This window comes from Ranitomeya variabilis, chromosome 5, assembly GCF_051348905.1.
Source record: "Ranitomeya variabilis isolate aRanVar5 chromosome 5, aRanVar5.hap1, whole genome shotgun sequence".
In the NCBI taxonomy this organism is placed as follows: Eukaryota; Metazoa; Chordata; class Amphibia; order Anura; family Dendrobatidae; genus Ranitomeya; species Ranitomeya variabilis.
Genome location: NC_135236.1, coordinates 129084814 through 129098035, shown reverse-complemented (window position 1 = coordinate 129098035; position 13222 = coordinate 129084814). Strand labels below are relative to the sequence as shown.

Below are 13222 nucleotides of genomic sequence, written 5' to 3'. Positions count from 1 at the left end.
AGATATCACCCGAGTGCAGTGTGATTCCCTCGGATGTTGGCAATGGAGCAGATGGGGAAATTAATTTCTCCGTCTCCTTCACAGCTGTGCTCTGATCCTCTCATGCGAGAACATCGGAGCACAGAGCACTGACACTCGGCTCAGAAGAGAAGGAGCAGAGTGTCATTAGCATACCTCATCCGATGCTCTTGCATCAGATATGATACGTTAATGTGACTCCGTCCTTAGTGGGGGGGAGCCTTTCCCTTTGACTTTTTGATGTGAATACTTTTCTGCCCAATGATGACAGAAGTATTCTAGGAGTGATACCTTTATTGGCTAACCAGAAAATAATATGTTTGCAAGCTTTCAGAGCACAGTGGCTCCTTCTTCAGGCAAGATTACAAATAGATTTGACTTTTTGAAACATTGTCCGTCCCCATGAGAAGACCTGCTGAAATAGGAACAGAGATGCTTAAACTTGCAGCTGGATCCAAATTTACATTGGCACTCATTAAATTGCCAACACAAACCCGGCTTCTGCTCTCCTGACTGTCCAGACTGGCTATCCGAACCCCGATTCCCTGATCAGACCATGTTTCAGCACGGTCAGACACAGCCATTACACAGTACATAGCAGGGGCACATTTATAAGATTATCTCAGCACAGGAACATTTTTTTTAAACACATCTAATTCTGGAAATTATTATTATTCCAAGTTCTATTGATTAAAATTAACTTTTGTTTATGGGACAACCCCCTTTAAGGGTGCATTTACACTGCAATATAATGGCGAACGAGTGTTGTTAAAACAATAATTTCACGATTATCTTGCAATGCAAACAAACTGCCGGTCACCCAATGAATTAGCAAAATGCTTGTTCATCAGGTGAACAGTGGCAGCCTATGTGCACTGAGAGATCTAGTACAGATTGCTCAGTGAGCAACATTCACTTTAGTCTGCCAGTGTAAACAGGCACTCAACCATTTGCGGTCGAAACGTTCTGCCAGTTTGTCCACATAGGTGCACCATTACTTCCTGGGCTCGCCTTATAGACCTACAAATGACATAGCACACACTGTTGAGAAGGAGTTAAAGGGCTTTCTCTTAATCCTTCAATCAAAACTTATCAGCTCTGTATAAGTTAAGTGAAAAGTGTTTGTTCTTGTGGTTCTGATGGCTGGAACCCAGCGATCACTAGAAGTGGAGTCCCTGAGACCACTGTATGAATATGAATGGACAGACATGACACCATTCAGTGTCTATGGGATTTCAGATGTTAATTGAGTGCGGTCTCAAATCCAATACTTTTCATCTATCCTGTGGATTGGCGCTTAATTTTGATTATGTGAAAGAAAAATGACTCCCAGACTTAAAAAAAAACAACAAACAAAAAAACATAAAACAGGTTGAATAAACAAAAATGATATTCTCTATGAGTGAATATAACAAATATCTGATATTTTGATGTGAATAAACCAGTGGAAGCTAATAGGATAACATGTAGGCATGGGCAAAAACTTCAGTCACCATCTTGTGGATGCGCCATCTGTTAACCAGACTAATCGCTCTGCTTAGCCAGTCATGAGGATGATTTAGTCACTCAGGCCAGACCAATCTGTGTGTGACCAGCATAATAAAAAAATATTACTAGACCTTAGCAAATGGAAAATACACCCAATTTGTGTTTCTTTAATTTGCGGATGAATTTGTGATCTGCTGGCTGATAGGAGTCACTGGGAAAATTGATTGGATGAGTTACTGATTTCCTTTCAGGGAATCTAAACAAATCATCTACTGATCAATTCTCCTATTGTATTCTATGGACTAGCAAATTGGCCTATGTGGCAGATAGATTGGCTCATCCTTACTGATGGCATGATCTTTAGTGTACAAATCGAGCCCTAGAAAATAAAATTCCGTCATTATTATTATTAGCATCGCGGGTCCCTGCCAGCGGCAAATTATCTCTGTATTCCTCATGTGACTCACAGATCTGTGGACTTGTTCCAACGATAATTGTACAATTCGTTTGTACAAAACTCCTGGAGATCGCACCTGCATTTCAATAGACTGAGAAGTGCCGGTATGGGTCCTACATTAGGTGTGAATCACCCTCTAAATAGAGATGGATCTTGTCATACAAAGCGATTGCACGTTACAGTCGCATTATCATAACAGTATGCTACGGTGGCACAATAGAGAGTCACAATTAGGTAAGGTAGCAAGTGAGGAAGCCCCCCTGTGACTCCCTCCGCACAGCGCAGATGTGCTGGAATCAGATCGGGATGACAATGACATCTCGCAACAATACCGATGTGGAGGAGCAGATCAGCCCATCTATGTGTTTGTGATGGCAGATGGTGCGGGCAGGGAATGTTTGTGAAGATGGAGGCCAGGACAGCCAGTCCCTGCTCCCGAGACTCGCGCAGCACGGTGGCATTTGAACTCCGTGGGCCGATCTGGATATTTTTCTGCAGTTGCAGCATTTTCCGAGCCAGCAGCTGAGCTTAGCAAATAAACATGAGTGTCCTGCACTTCGGACTTGTTAAGATTTAAGAGGAGGGGTGCAGACTCTTTACAAGAACTAATGAGGCCGCAGTCATGGGGGGAACCTAGGCTCTGAAGGCTCATTTATTTTTAAAGCGCAGAAGAAAAGTATATACTAGAGCTTGCAATCAAAAATGTAATTAACCAGTGGCAGACACGAGATGGCAACCAAGGCCATGAGGTTTTCTTCCAATCCTCTTCTTTTTTTTTGCTTCCGAACGCACAATGCATTATTTTGTTTTATTCTGAGATGTTTTGGATTCGGCTGATCTGCTACAATATCACGGCATGGTCTGAGACGTAACATATCACTATAGTTCAGGTTCTTGAATAAGAGCCCTGTTGGGGGTAAATTTGTCAAAGTTTACCATCAGGGGTGTATAATTAGAGATTTCAAGCCCCAATCTCACCAATTTAAAGCCACCCCAGGAGACCCATGGATTACAAAGTTACAAAGCCTGCATAGGTTAATTATCAAACCTCTTATCTCTTAAATGAAACCTGCAGGAAAAAAAAGATGTAAGAAAATAAGCTAGTTCTAAAAAACAAAATGTGGAAAATCAGCTCAAAGCCAAGTAAATCCTTAGAATACTGTCTGTCTTGTAGAAAAGATATACAAGGGAGAATACTTAGACATAAACAATAGGGGAAAGAAAAAAAAAGCAGACGCAGAGTATTACAGAAATTTGGAATAATCGGAAAATATCAGATAAAATCTTAAGACGGGAGATTTTGCCTGAGCAGTTTATAGAATAGCGTTCCTATGGCTATGATAAAGCGGCAATATGTAGAATACAATGAAAACACATTTTCTCAGCTTAAAGATACTAGACATTGTATCTGAATGATGTTTTACATATGGATAATAGGTAAAAATGCAGAAAAAAAATGTAAGGTCACATGTGCAAGAAATGATCCAGGTTATTAGCCAAAAAGGACAGAAGGAAGAAGCAAATATAGGGTGACCCTTAGATCAGTCTTACTGTGTATCCTGGAGCACAAAGGCATCTTCCTGTCATCCCATCACAGTCCGCTCCATTGTAACAGGCACATAACTGTTGGCAGCCTTCCCCATAAAAGCCAGGCCGGCAGGGTTCTTCGCAGTACAAGCCGCTCCATCCTGCCCTGCAGGTGCACTCCCCAGACAGTGGGTGGCAGCTGAGAGAGAAGAGACAGGAGCGTTGTCAGCATGGAGCGGTGGGGTGCGCGGGAGGACTAATTAAAACAATACATCGAGGTGTCAGCGGCCAGCAACTCTGGGACCCTACTCCGTGCAATTCATTCACCCGCAGTAACCCTGCAATTTATTCATCTGCCGTAACCCAGCTCATTGGGGGAAACACAATCTATTATTTAAATGTACAAAGAAAGTGAGGGATTATTCTGAGAGCCACAAAACAAAAAAAACAGCACTAAGAAATTTAGGGAAATCTGGAGGCTAACTTGTACTGTTCAGAGGGGAGACAAAAATTCAACTGAATTGGAAAAATAATTAAAGTGGAGAAAGCGAAAAATAATTCACAAGAAGGAAAACACAGACACACGAGACCGTCTAGAAGTCACAGCTGCCATTCCTGCTGGCGGAAATCTGATAATAAATTTCCACTTTCACCAGTGAATTCAATTTACCAATAGGTTTAAAAACCGGTGTTTGCCATTATAATCATTCATTAGAGAGTAGATTACAGTCGTTAGAGATTTATTTAGAAGCTGCACAATTTACTTACTAACGAGGCTTGTGCCGCTGCTGGGAAGGAGAAGACATGGCTGGCCATGGTCACTGCCGGATCTGAGGAACATTAGGGTTTTTCCCATTGAGAAGGGTTAGTGGTGTGTATTCGTGAAATGGTACTACTAATAATAATAATACTGGACACACCACTAGTTCTATTCCTTGTTGGAGGGACAGGACAACGGCATCAGTGGTCCAATTCCAAATGACCCCTGAGGAAGGCGCTTTGGCTGGCGATACGACTGGGGCTGCTCCCTTCCACTTCTCCACTTTCCGCTATTATACTTATTTTGGATATTTTCCTTCATGTCTCTTATTTGTATTTGGAAGACAGGTGATCATTATGCATATAGGGATTCTTTAAAGAGTGACTGTTGTTTTAATTTTTACTTTATAAATGAATATTACAGGTGAAAATAATAAACTTTGTAATATATCTTATCAGAGGAACCTGCTTCTTTCTCTGCCAAAATTGATGAGTCATTATCAAAATTATCAATTCTGAAGTAAGATCTGTATTCAGTGAAGACAGACTTTCCCGTTACTGAGATAGGAGATGACAGCGGCTACGGATACAATTTTATACAAACGGGAGGAGATAGAGGCAGAGCCCCTCCCTCTGCTAGCTAGATAAAATCTCATCAAAAGCAACTGCCATCTCCTATCTCAGTAATGGTAAACTAACTAATTCATTCATTCATTAATTTCAACATTTAAGTATATTTGTGTATAGCTTGTTTCCCCTGTAACTGGGGCTGGTATATCAGACCCAACTACGTAGCAAATTCAGCCTCCTGGCTGCACAGCAGAGGGGATCTGGGTGTGTTAGGACCCAGCAATTTCTGCTCCCTCTCAGTGATTACATGATCGCTGGGTCAAGAGGAGGAAGTGCGCTTAGTGCTTCCTATACTGTAAAAAGTATTCATACCTTGTAATCTTTTCCTCATTTTTTCAGGTTACACCTAAAAACTTAAATGTTTTTTATTTGGGTTGTATGTGCCATGCCAACATAAAGTAAGAAACTATTTGTGAAGCGTAAAGAAAATGATACACAATTTTAAAAATAAATGAATAAACAGTTGTCCAGAAGGAGCTGCACAATAACTGAATCTAATAGCAGCAAATATAAGGATGAAAACCACTCAATTAATCCAAAAAATACACAATATAAAAATATAAATTGATGGTAGCCGGTCACGTGATCTCTCACGTGTCAGTGACGTCACACAAGGTCCTGCAGCCGCGCTGCGCCTTGCCGGCTCTTTCTTAAGACAGAGCCCTGCCTGTGCACGGTAGATTGTTTTTTCTTTGGGAGGTACGCCTGTCACCGGCCGGGACAGCGCCCCCCAGATTATTGCCTTCTTGTTACCTAGCCCTTTACCATCAATTTCCTTCTGGCACCCGTCTGAACTGAAATATTGGAACTGAAAGGACGCCATCTGAAGGACCTTCCATGGACATGCCACAGGGGAGAGCATTTATATACAGCACACCAGATTGAGGTAATACCATACACCACCGCACCTATATAGTAATAATTCTGTCAGTTGTATACGGTGTCATGTTTTTATTTATATTTTTACTGAAATTTTAGCGCAAATATATTTTTATATTTTTACAATTTTAAAAATATTTTAAACTTCTAAATCTGAAACTTGTAACGTGCATTTGTATTCAACCCCCTGATTCAACACTTTGTAGGACCACCTTTTGCTTCAATTCCTGCTGCATATCTTTTGGAGTATGTCTCTACCAGCTTTCCACATCAAGAGACTGAAATTTATTCCCATTCTTCTTTGCACACTCGCTCTAGCTCAGTGGGATTGGATGGAGGCGTCGGTGACAGCAATTTTCAAGCCTTGCCACAGATTCTTGATGGGATTTAGGTCTGGACTGTGACTAGGCCATTCATACACATGAATATGCTTTGATCTAAACCATTCAATTATAGCTCTGGCAGAATGTTTAGGGTCGTTGTCCTGCTGGAAGGTGAACTTATACCCCAGTCTCAAGTCTTCTGCAGCTTCTAACAGGTTTTCCTCCAGAATTGCCCTGTATTTAGCTCGATCCATCTTCCCATCAACTGTCACCAGCTTTTCTGTCCCTGCCGAAGAATAGCATCCCCACAGAAAGTCGCTGCTACCATCATGTTTGATCTTGGGGATGGTGTTTTCAGGGTGATGTGCAGTGTTAGTTTTCTGCCACACATTGAATTTGCATTTAGAACCAAAAGTTATACATTAATCTCATCTGAGCAGAGTACATTGCACATGCTAGCTGTGTCCCCTACATGGATTTCTGCAAATGTCAAATGGGACTTCTTATGACTTGTTTTCAAAAATGACTTTCTTCTTGCTTCTCTTCGATAAAGGTAAGATTTGTGAACTATACAACTAATAGTTGTCCTGTGTACAGATTCTTCTACTTGAGCTGTGGATTTCGGCAGCTCCTCCAGAGTGACCATGGGCTTCTTGGCTACTTCACTAATTAGTGCTCTCCTTGCTTGGGATGTGAGTTTAGGTTGACGGCCATGTCTTTGTAGGTCTGCAGTTGTGCCATAGTCCTTCCATTTTTGGATGATGGATTGAACAGTGCTCTGAGATGTTCAGAACTCAGGTTGTTTTTTATAATCTAACCCTGCTTTACACTTCTCCTCAACTTCATCCCTGACCTGTGTGTTCTTTGGTTTTCATGATTCTGTTTGATTCCTAATGTTCTCAAACAAACCTCTGAGGCCTTCACTGAACAGCTGTAGTTATACTGAGATTAAATTACACACAGATGGACTCAATGTATTAATTATGTGACTTCTAGGGGCAATTGACAATAGAAGTTGCACTCTGTAGTGCTAAAACATGTAAATATGAAATATATGAAATATGAATAGCAATACTGCTCTGGATAACAGGAAAAAATTGAGACACTTAGCACATAATTTGGCCAGTTCACGCATGCCCGGCAGCCAACGACAAGATGGTCTCAAAACTGCTGGGAACCTACATGTCTAGTGTGAATACCTCTCTTAGGCTGAAGTCTCAATTTCTGGGTAGAGGTGAATACCTTCCTTTTAAGCCTAAATGTATGGGTAGGTAGGATCCTGCTGCAATTAAAATGACCACATGCTGGAGGGCGGAGTGCTCGGTCAGAAAGCTAATATGAAAATAACAAAAGACTGGCACTTCCAAGCTGCTGGGCATGCATGAATTGGCCAAGTTATGTGCTAAGCGTCTAATTTTTTTCTTATTATCCAGAGCAGTATTGCTATTCATATTTCATGTTTACATGCTTTAGCACTACAGAGTGCAACTTATTTTGCTTATTGTGTATGGAGGTGGCTACTCTTAGTATGCACCTGTTCACACTAGCTTGGAAGTGCCAGTCAGTCTTTTGTTATATAGGTGCTTCTCACAAAATTAGAATATCATCAAAAAGTTAATTTATTTCAGTTCTTTAATACAAAAACTGAAACTCATATATTATATAGAGTCATTACAAACAGTGATCTATTTCAAGTGTTTATTTCTGTTAATGTTGATCATTACACCAGCAGATGACATGGCTCCCCAAACTTCACCCTAGAACTCAAGCAGCTTGGATTGTGGCCTCTCCACTCTTCCTCCAAACTCTGGGACCTTGATTTCCAAATTAAATGCAAAATTTACTTTCATCTGAAAACAACACCTTGGACCACTGAGCAACAGTCCAGGTCTTTTTTCTCCTTGGCTCAGGAAAGACGCTTCTGGCATTGTCTATTGTTCACGAGTGGCTTGACACAAGGAATGCGACACTTGAAGCCCATGTCCTGGATACATCTGTGTGTGTTGAAGCAATGACTCCAGCAGCAGTCCACTCCTTGTGAATCTACCCCAAATTTTTGAATGGCCTTTTCTTAATAATCCTTTCAAGGCTGTAGTTATCCCGGTTGCTTGTGCACCTTTTTCTACCACACTTTTTCCTTTCACTCAACTTTCCATTAATATGCTTGGATACAGCACTCTGTGAACAGAGTCTTTGGCAATCACCTTTTGTGGCTTACCCTCCTTGTGGAGTGTGTCAATGGCTGCCTTCTGGACATCTGTCAAGTCAACAGTCTTCCTCATGATTGTGGAGCCTACTAAAACAGTCTATGGGACCTTTTTAAACGCCTAGTAAGCCTTTGCAGGTGTTTTTTGTTAATTATTCTTATTTACTGAGAAAATGACTTTTGGGTTTTCATTGGCTGTAAGCCATAATCATCAACATAAACAGAAACAGCCCTTGAAATAGATCACTCTGCTTGTAATGACTCTATCTAATATATGAGTTTCACTTTTTGTATTGAAGAACTGAAATAAATTAAATTTTTGATGATATTCTAATTTTGTGAGAAGCACCTGTATGTATATTAGCTCTCTGACCGAGCACTCAGCCCTCCAGAATGTGGTGGATTTTAATTGCAGCAGGATCCTTCCTACCCATAAATTCAGGCTTTAAAGAGGGGAATTCACATCTACCTAGAAATTCAGACTTCAGCCTAAGAGGGGTATTCACACTAGACACGTAGGTTAATAGCAGTTCTGAGACCATCTTGTTGTTGGCTGCTGGGCATGCATCAATTGGCCAAATTATGTGCTAATTGTTTCCTATTATTCAGAGCAGTATTGCTATTCATATTTCATATATTTCATATTTACATGCTTTAGCACTTTTTTCCTTATTGTATTTGAAGGTGGCCACTCCTAGTATGCATCTGCTCACACTTGCTTGGAAGTGCCAGTCAGTTTTTTTGTTATTTCTAGAGGCAATTGGTCACTCAGGATTTGATTTTGGGGTATCAGACTACAAGGGACTGAATATAAATGCACATCATAAATTTCAGTTTTAGATTTTTTCAAACAATTAGAAAACCATGTATGATTTCCTTTACATTTCACAAATACTTGCTACTTTGTGTTGGTATATCATCTAAAATCCCAATAAAGTATATTTAAGTTTCTGGATGTAACGTGAAAAAATGAGGAACAGTTCACAGGGAATGAATACTTTTAAAAGCCACTGCAGAAGACATATCCATGTGGCTGTTCACATATCCGAGTCTTTTTGTGGATCGGGAAGTTGGTCAAAAAAAGACAGAGACATGTTTGTTTTTGATCCAAGTCTCAAATAAAACATGATGATACAAATGTATGGTTCCATGAAAGGTTGCCATCCGTGTGCAATCCTTGTGCTGTGCTTTTTTAAAAGGAAACCTGTTGCATAAAAAAATGCTAAAAAATGTTAATCTGCAGGTTAATAGCATTTTGTACTAGCCCGATGCTCGCACTTAGAGCCCCGCTGCCAAGAGGAAATAAACTTTATTCCTCTTGACTGGCTTGGGCTTTCAGTTGTAGGGGAGTATCCAGGATGGCTTAAGTCATTGCTCAGTGCGTAGTGCACAGCTGCGCTGGCTGTCAGTCAGTCCCGAGGCGTGGTTACAACTGCCTCTCACTATCCCCTGCGCGGTGATGGAAGCTACATCTGCCCACCCCTATGATTGAAAGCCCAAGCTTGCTGGGAGGAATTAAGTTAATTTCCTTCGGCAGCGGGGCTCTCAGTGCAGGCACCAAGCACCTTCAGAACGCTATTAACCTAGAGGTTAACACCACATCTGCAGGTTGATAGCATTTTCTTACATGTAACATTGTAATAAGTAGGATAAGCTTTACATTTACATTTTTTTTATTAAGCATGGAATAAAACTATTGATGAACTACCAATGAAAGAAACAGAAAAAAGGACTAAATATTGATAAAAAGCTGATCCAAAGCACAGATTAAAATCAAACTATTTTTTTTTGTGTATCACATAAATTACTGACATCTGAACAAGGCCTTAGTGACATCAGATTGACATCCAGTCAGTACATCTCCAGAGCTTTATCCATTTCTCCAAGAAAATTGAGCAATATCAATTGTATTCCACATATAATGGTTTGAGCAATGAGTTTGGTATAAAGACTTTCCCTTTAGCTCACTGCTGTACCTTCTGCACAAAGATATTTCATTGACAGGCAGAGTTCTGTTCTCTGCAAATTACAGGATACATACCCACGAGTATTGGTCAAATTACATGGGCAATTCTTATTACACTTGAGTCCATAAAGTCCTTCGGCACACACCCGCTCCTCACAGAGGATGCCTTTAAAGCCTGGTTCACACAAACAGGCACCATTGATGTGGTAGCACTTGGCTCCATTCTGGCAGTCGCATCTTTCAGCACACTGGTAACCATATGTACCAACGGGGCATTCCTCTTGGCACCTGTAGATCATAAAAATAAACAATATATTAGATGTCCCCCAATAATTTCAAACAATTCAATATCAGTTAAAGGGTTCTCAAAATATTTGAGTTCTAGAAAACCTGTATATGACCTATTTATGCCTCAATCTATAAGCACAGATGATATCATTAGACAGTTGCGAGAATGTGTTTTTGGGCAAATTTTTCTAGGGCAATTTACAAAACTGCAACTAGAAAATGAGGAAGTAGACAACTCGAGAAACCAAATGATTCCTTAGAAGTAATATATAAAACAAACAGTAGTATAAGCACAAAATATAAGTGAATTTAAAATCTTTCAATTAGAAGATCACTGCCCTGATTCATCATAGTGATTACACAAGAATTCTGATATGAATAATTTTAAAAAGTCTTAAAATGTTTGCGCAACAATTTTTTTACTTTTGTCATTTTTCACTCTAGTTTTGCGTAGTTCCGCCAAAATGGATGGAGCTGGGGTGAGATGGTTATGCGCCGGGGACATGATGCTACAGCTCTTCTAAGTCATGATGAACAGTTCCCAGCTGGAATAAGTTTTGTGGCGAGTCACACGGAGGCGCACGCCACTTGTCAGACACTCCTCATACATTCAGAAGTGTGCTCCCCTTACTGAATTATAAGTGTCTAACTCCAGCATGCCCCTTCATCAAGAATGATGTGAACAACACTGATCATGAAGAATAATTAGGCCCAATTGTAAGGGACTGTTCACATTGCATTTTGCTTCTTTCATTGGATTCGGGTTAGATTTTTCAGGGAACTGTGTCGCTGTGACAGTCTGAAAAGGCAGATCCCCCCAGAAAAAAAGTCGAGTCTTTTTGAACTTCCTGTAAACTTCCAACGCGAAGGTGCAAAACCTAGGATGAATGGCACCTTAAAGAGGTGGCCTTTGGGAGAGGTTTATCTGAATATATACAGTATGTGGGTTTATATAAACAATACCTGTGAACTTACTCTGAAGACCCTAATTTTATGACTTTGACATGCTGTTTATGTTAAGCTTCTCAGGTTTTATTAAAAAAATCTCAGAGACTCAACATTGTGTTTTGTTCCCTATAATGTAAGATTTTCTGCTTAGAATACTCTTCAAAATGGCATCATGGATAGAAAATGGGGAGAAATGTGGCCTACATACTTGCATTAATTGTTCTTTCCACTCTACATTACTGGCCAGATCGTTCTATTAGAATACAACACCGAGTTCTGTATGGACAGCTCAATTTCATGGATGGCTCGGCTATGCTCTCTTCATTTCACGCAATTCCATTAACACAACAGTTCTATCACAAATGCGAACAAGAATCATTTAAATACACACAACTTAACATCAATTAATGATCATGCATCAGGATAAAAAAGGTGATGATGATCATAATAAAACAAGTGTGCATGTGCTTCCATACATAACGTCAATTACTTATAAGACAGTGTGAACATCTGAATCAATATTTAAACCAAGTGGAAGGAGTGTTAGTAATTTATGTATCCACATGAGTTCCTTCTTATCAAGCAGAAAAGCAATCACCAATCCTCCTGAACTGATACAAATAACCCTGCTCATTCCCATATAAGATAATAAACCTTTTAAAGCTTCGCCACTTCCACTAAAAAAATTCAAACTAAACTATTACATCTAACTTTACAAAATAAGGGTACAAGTACATCCACACGCAGCACATTTGTTTCAAAAATGTACACAATTGTTCCACTCATCAGCAAAAATCAATGTGCTACCACCAGAACAGATTAATAGAACTGATTTTAATTTGCAAAAAAATTTACCATAGCTATGTACACATTCCACAGATTTTTTTTTATTGTTTATTTGCCCCCTAAATGCAAAGTTAAGCAACTTTCTAAACAGTCTTCATTAAAAAATTTCCACAATTTTTCTGCTGCAGAATGGCAGAATGTCTTAGCTAGTTGAGTGCGTTGCAAAAAAAAAAATATATAAATCAGTTAGTATGCCAGATTAAAGGAGTTTTCCAATACTCAGACAACATCTTCTAAATCAGTTCACAGCCAATGAACTCACTTCATCTAACTGACGTCAGGGCGAGCACCATGGGAAAATTTCTAACGACGCACTGATGTCAATTAGTTGAAGTGAATTTATTGGCTTTGAACTCCCAAAACTTTTCTGACGGCACCAAGAGTAGAACTTTCTCATGATCGCAATTATGTCAGTATGGTCATAGGAGCTCACCGCGAGATACTGAGCAGCGGTAGTAGAAGCTGCTCAATGAATCTGCTGGATGACAGGCTGTATAATCGCATCATGCAACCACACAGCCTGCCATCTAGATGTAGCAGAGCTAGACCCATCGTGGGACAACTTAATTATCGTCTTCTCGTGGACAGGTGAGGACTATTGTTCTTTACTATTTTATTTATCTTGCAGTGAACAATGGTGCAAAAAAAGAAAGAAAATTCAGCTTCCAAAAATTCCAGATTTATTGAGAATAAAATTAAAAGTCCAGTCAATTCACTCACATAATGGTGAGTAGCAGGCAACACGTTTCGAACAATAGCATGCTCTTTCTCAAAGCGAGACAGCTACATCATCACGGGTTATTGCCGCAAGGCATTACTGGGAACGGAGCGTCACGAGGAGCATCGCTAAAGGCCTGGGCTGGATCCGGGGGCCACCGGAAGGTGAG

General features: G+C 40.1%; 1 protein-coding gene across 15 annotated transcripts in view; it reads right to left on the bottom strand.

Annotated features, from left to right (window-relative positions):
• MEGF11 (multiple EGF like domains 11) overlaps positions 1-13222 on the bottom strand; it is a 598735-nt gene that overhangs the window by 181330 nt on the left and 404183 nt on the right. For all 15 annotated transcript variants that reach the window (XM_077263274.1, XM_077263279.1, XM_077263284.1 and 12 more), the window contains exons 9-10: positions 10329-10541; positions 3515-3689 (exon numbers count right to left, since the gene is read on the bottom strand). In XM_077263274.1, coding sequence (XP_077119389.1) covers positions 3515-3689; positions 10329-10541 — 388 coding nt within the window. The remainder of the gene's footprint in view (positions 1-3514; positions 3690-10328; positions 10542-13222) is intronic.